The 5,054-nt window shown below is 40.6% G+C and overlaps 1 protein-coding gene across 1 annotated transcript in view; it reads right to left on the bottom strand.

Annotated features, from left to right (window-relative positions):
• LOC310717086 (serotransferrin-2-like) overlaps positions 1 to 4,734 on the bottom strand; it is an 8,360-nt gene extending 3,626 nt beyond the window's left edge. The window contains exons 1-8 of the mRNA XM_083524764.1: positions 4,576 to 4,734; positions 3,547 to 3,683; positions 2,566 to 2,668; positions 2,264 to 2,449; positions 1,966 to 2,092; positions 1,531 to 1,586; positions 1,299 to 1,459; positions 542 to 692 (exon numbers count right to left, since the gene is read on the bottom strand). Of these exons, the coding sequence (XP_083380890.1) occupies positions 542 to 692; positions 1,299 to 1,459; positions 1,531 to 1,586; positions 1,966 to 2,092; positions 2,264 to 2,449; positions 2,566 to 2,668; positions 3,547 to 3,683; positions 4,576 to 4,615 (961 nt within the window). The 5' untranslated portion in view covers positions 4,616 to 4,734. The remainder of the gene's footprint in view (positions 1 to 541; positions 693 to 1,298; positions 1,460 to 1,530; positions 1,587 to 1,965; positions 2,093 to 2,263; positions 2,450 to 2,565; positions 2,669 to 3,546; positions 3,684 to 4,575) is intronic.
• Between the last annotated feature and the right edge of the window lie 320 nt (positions 4,735 to 5,054).

Below are 5,054 nucleotides of genomic sequence, written 5' to 3'. Positions count from 1 at the left end.
AACCGAACAGGAACGGTGAGTTTAACACACACACACACACACACACACACACACACACACACACACACACACACACACAGGTGAGACGTGCACTTTTCCACAGGGCATCTAGTTGAGTCCTGTTTTTTTGTTTGTTTGTTTGTTTGTTTGTTTGTTTGTTTGTTTGTTTGTTTGAGCTCCCTTCCAATCAGTGATGTTTTTGACGAGAAGAAAATACTAAAATGAGAAATATACCAATCTAAAAAAATGCCACCAGGAGTAAACAGCACCAGCTTCATTATCAGTAGGGATGCAGAAGAACATCTCATCAATCTTATTTCAATTCATTCAGTCAGTTTTGCTCCACAAACATCAGTATCAGCAGGAGCTCCTTACCATGGTATAAGGTGAAACTCCACAGCTAGGTGTGAGACCTTACACCATTTTACTGCTCTCCACTTCACATTGTGCACCAACATCCTGTAACATCTCACACCTCCACCTGGATAATCACCGTTACGTTACATACCACATGCTCAGAGGTGTAGTGCACGTGAATCACCTCTTTTGAGCGAGTGGATGGAGTTCCAGTAAGCTGCTCTCAGGAAGATGTAGGAGTTGGTGGGCTCTGGGAGGCGCGTCAGCTTCGTCGTCGAGTCTTTAAATATCAGATTGGGTGCAGCGAAGCCATCAGAGGAGAACAGACCCTTGTCCTGTGACACAAAAACGTTTTCAACGCATTTAAAAACTTATTGTCACGTTTTATTCATCGGTGGAGAAACATCAAGTCTGAACACTAACTAACTGGACTGGGAAACTTCAGTGTCATCCCAGTTCAGATGTTTGCTCGTTATCACACACACACTGTTATAAATGATATTTACGGGCCAAAGGTTTGTGGACACCTGACCATAAGATTGTGGATATTTTGTGAAGATTTAATCAGCCACAAGGGTGTTAGTAAAGTCAGGTACTGATGAACCCTTCAATAGAGATGGAGCTCTATAGCAGGAGATCATGGAAAGCACATCTTCATGGAGCTGGTTTTGTGCACAGGAGCATCGCCATGCTGGAGCAGGTTTGAGTCTCCTAGTTCACGCGAAGAGAAAATGTCCTGCTACAGCATCCAGAGACGTCTGATACAATCATGTGTCTCAGACTTTGTGCTGACAGTTTGGGGAAGAACCACATCTGGGTGGAAAAGGCAGGTGTCCCAATACTTTTGGACCCACAGTATACACAGTCACTACACAGGGCATGAAATAATGATTATTGATTAAATTAAAGACACGATTCTTTAAACGTATTAAACCACAAACCTTCAGTGAGTCCAGAACAGTAACGATGGCCTCGGTCAGGGTTTTGTCAGAGCGCGTGACGACGGCGTGAGCAGGAACTTCGGCCAGGTTACACGTTTTATACTCCCTAACAGGCTTCCTGCTGCCGTCCTTACACAGCAGCTCGTACTCATCTCCAGCAGCTGAGAACAAAACACCATCTCAATACCTCCAGCTTCCATCTTACTTAGTAACTGATTGACTTTTTACTCACCGAGAGCAGTGAGGTGCTTCACAAACGCCACATCAGCATTCCTCTCCTTCAGACACCTGCAGGAACAGCAAAGGTTTTACTCCACAGCAGCAGTTCTCAGTTCTCATCTAGAAGAATTTGATTTTGATTTTGAAGACGACCAGGAGAGTGGAGATGGTGATGCTCCTCAAAGTAATAAAAGACTGGTGTAACAGGGATAGAAGGAGTCTCCAGTGTCAGTGGTTCATAAGGGTCAGCGAGAAAGCTGTGTGTGTGTTTTTGTGTGTGTGTTTTTTTTGTGTGTGTGTGTGTGTGTGTGTGTTTTGTGTGTGTGTGTGTGTGTGTGTGTGTGTGTGTGTGTGTGTGTGTGTGTGTGTGTGTGTGTGTTATTCTGATTAGCAGAAAAGAGAAGGAGGGCATTAAATAAGAAAGATAATGAAATGGTGAGGTTCTTACAGGAAAGCTCCATCGTAATCGTAATACGGCTCCTCGTGAGAACGCTGGCACCCTTTTTTACACAACTGGCACAGCCTTTTGTTTGTGGCTCCTGGAACACAGCTGGCTGAGAAGAAATCTGCCACAGCTGCAAAACAAAATCACACACATGTAAACATTCACATATACTGTGTGTATATATATATATATATATGTGTGTGTGTGTGTGTGTGTGTGTGTGTGTGTGTGTGTGTATATATATAGTGTGAATAGTGGATTGTGATTGGCTGGAAATTCAAAAACTTGAAGAACACCTCACCATTTTCCAGAGGGGTCTCGTCGATCCCGCCCCACTTGATCTGGCCCTGAGTGATGAGCGTGCCGATGGGGATGTTCCAGCCTGCAGTTTTCCCCAAACCGGTGTGACACGTCTTCTTCCCTCGAAGGTCCGTGAAACCAAATCCAGTGCCTTTCTTCGCCAAAGCTACAGCGTAGTAACACGACTCTGAAACAACATCATAATCACACACTCATCTTATTATTATTATTATTAATGGTAATAAAAATATAGAGAACAAACAGGACTTTTTTTTCATTTTATTTGATTGCTTTAGAGACTACCTGTGTTGTAATGCTCTGCCAAGATGGGGTGAAGGTTATGGGGTGAGAGACCAGCAGTGTAGATATCTCCTCCATCCAGTGTGATGGCATCTGCTTCACCTTTCTAATCAAAACACATTCAAACAGTTTCATTTAAAAATGGAGAAACTTTTTTTGTTTTTCTTGTAAAGCAAATCAGATATTTCTTGTCTTTTTTCGTTCTGACCTCACGTGCGTGTCATACGTGTGTGACAGATAAACAGCCTTCATCCTTAAACCCTATAATCAGTCTTATAATCTATTCTGTAGATTTATGCTAACTAGCGCCAATGCTAATGTCCTAGAATTAGCTTGCTAACTAGCGTATTTTAGAATGAATCAACAACGTTAACTTATAGATGGTTGTACTTATAGACTGGTGTAATAAACAGACACAGAGATAAATAAGGTGACAAAAGGAAGCGTTTTGTGTTTTTTAAAAAAAATTAATATATTAAAAATAAAGTAAAGAATCTGCACTGGTTATGGCGGCGCTAAAAACATTTTCATGTTCACATCATATACAGGTCGAAAAACTGCTGAAAATTAAAAGTAATTGAAAACTTTATAGAATTTGCAGTTGTTTTAATGGTTATAATGGGAATTGTATTGGTTTTAATGGTTATAATGGAAATTGTATTGGTTTTAATGGAAAGTGATGCAATGGTGTAACCCTTTAATGGAATGGAATCTAATATCTGAAACCATTAAGCACCAAAAAAACACCTGTAGATCACATGTAGATCACGTGTTGTGTATCAACTGGACACCATTAGAAACCATTATAAAATTCTTTAGATTCCAGTAAGGATGTATCACTGTTTTATTTTTGTTTGTTTGATGATTAGAAGATGAACAGAAATAAATATAATAATGTAAACCAGGATGTAATGGTTTTAATGGTTTAGAGTTGATGGTTTGTGCTGGTGTTTGTAGTGGAAATCATGTACACTTGTATTTTACCCCAATGGCTTCGATGCATTCCCGAGTTCCTGCCTTCTTTACGCAGACCAGCGATCCGAGTTTCTGGCATTTTTTTAACTCCTCCTCTGACTTTAGACACCACCTGACCGCGGCCTGAGGTGCAGCCTGCGTGAGGACTGGAACCACAAGAACCCAGTCACAGTCAGAGAGGAACATCACTCACATTTATCTCATGAAGCAAAACAACAACTGTTATTAAACTTCTTGTTTTGAGGACAATGACGTGAAAGTCACAGTGTTTGTTTTATTTATTATTTATTTGAAGTTCAGCACCAGTGACACAGTGAACACTGTAGACGAGCTCTGAGGGAGATACTGACAGACGTCTGAGAGCTGAAAATAAGGAGTGTATTACAGAAAATCACGAGTGTCGATCGAATCTTTATTTATGGAGCATTCGATTCCCGAGCGTCCCGAACACACAGGCATGTGTGAAATAATTCCACTTCCTGTAGATCTTATATTATTAGACTGATCATGAAGAAGTGTGACATTTTAATCGGATTCTATCAGAAGATTCTTCTGGTCCCGAGTGTATTTCAGGTTTTAAGACAAATAGTTTTGGTATTTGATATGAAGATATTTTATGTGTATCAATTTAAACAATTCTGCTGATTCTGCACAATGTCTCAAAATGAGTTCACTTATTTTTATTATAATTATTTATTACAATCATTTTATTAACTTTCATTTAAATATAATAATTTGGATTCGAACAATTATCTACACAACAAAGTTATTTTGTCTAGCTGTCTGTCTGCCTGTTTGCAGTCTGTCTGTCTATCTGTTGCCTGGCTGTCTATCTATCTGTCTGGTGTCTGTGTGTCTGGTGTCTGTTTGCAGTCTGTCTGGTGTGAGTCTGTCTGTCTGGTGTCTGTTTGCAGTCTGTCTGGTGTGAGTCTGTCTGTCTGGTGTCTGTCTGTCTGGTGTCTGTCTGTCTGTTTGCAGTCTGTCTGGTGTGAGTCTGCCTGTTAGCTGTCGAGCATTTAGAATATATTGAACACTTACCGATGCAGGACAAGACGGCACAGAGGACTGAGAGCTTCATGCTGGACCCCTGGATGAAGCAGACTCTGAGTGTGACAGGGAGGAAACCTTTATAGGGAGCCTACAGCCAAGGGGGCGGATTCAGGCTCAAGAGGAGGTGTGGGCTTAATCACAAACCACTCCTTGTTCACTACACAACAGCACTAAATAGAGTGTGTAAAATCAGGTGCTCCCACACTCTGTATAGTGCACTACTGTGTGTTTCAAAAGGAAACCGATTGTGTATTTTTGGCAAATTCCAGTGAAAGTCCATTTTTATTCGCTCTTCTGTAAACATGTAAAAATTACAATACCAGGAGGATGTTCTGTAATTCAATAAGTAAAAAGCAAGAGAAGGTTTTTAAGAGTTTCAGGGATTCACAAATAAAATGTCACAGATTTACACATACATCCGCTTAATTCTATTATTTCTAAAAAACCCAACATGCTCCACACACACA

Source organism: Silurus aristotelis (genome assembly GCF_946808225.1).
Source record: "Silurus aristotelis genome assembly, chromosome: 22".
NCBI lineage: Eukaryota > Metazoa > Chordata > Actinopteri > Siluriformes > Siluridae > Silurus > Silurus aristotelis.
Note: the sequence above shows the minus strand (reverse complement) of the source record. Positions and strands in the feature narration are given on the sequence as shown.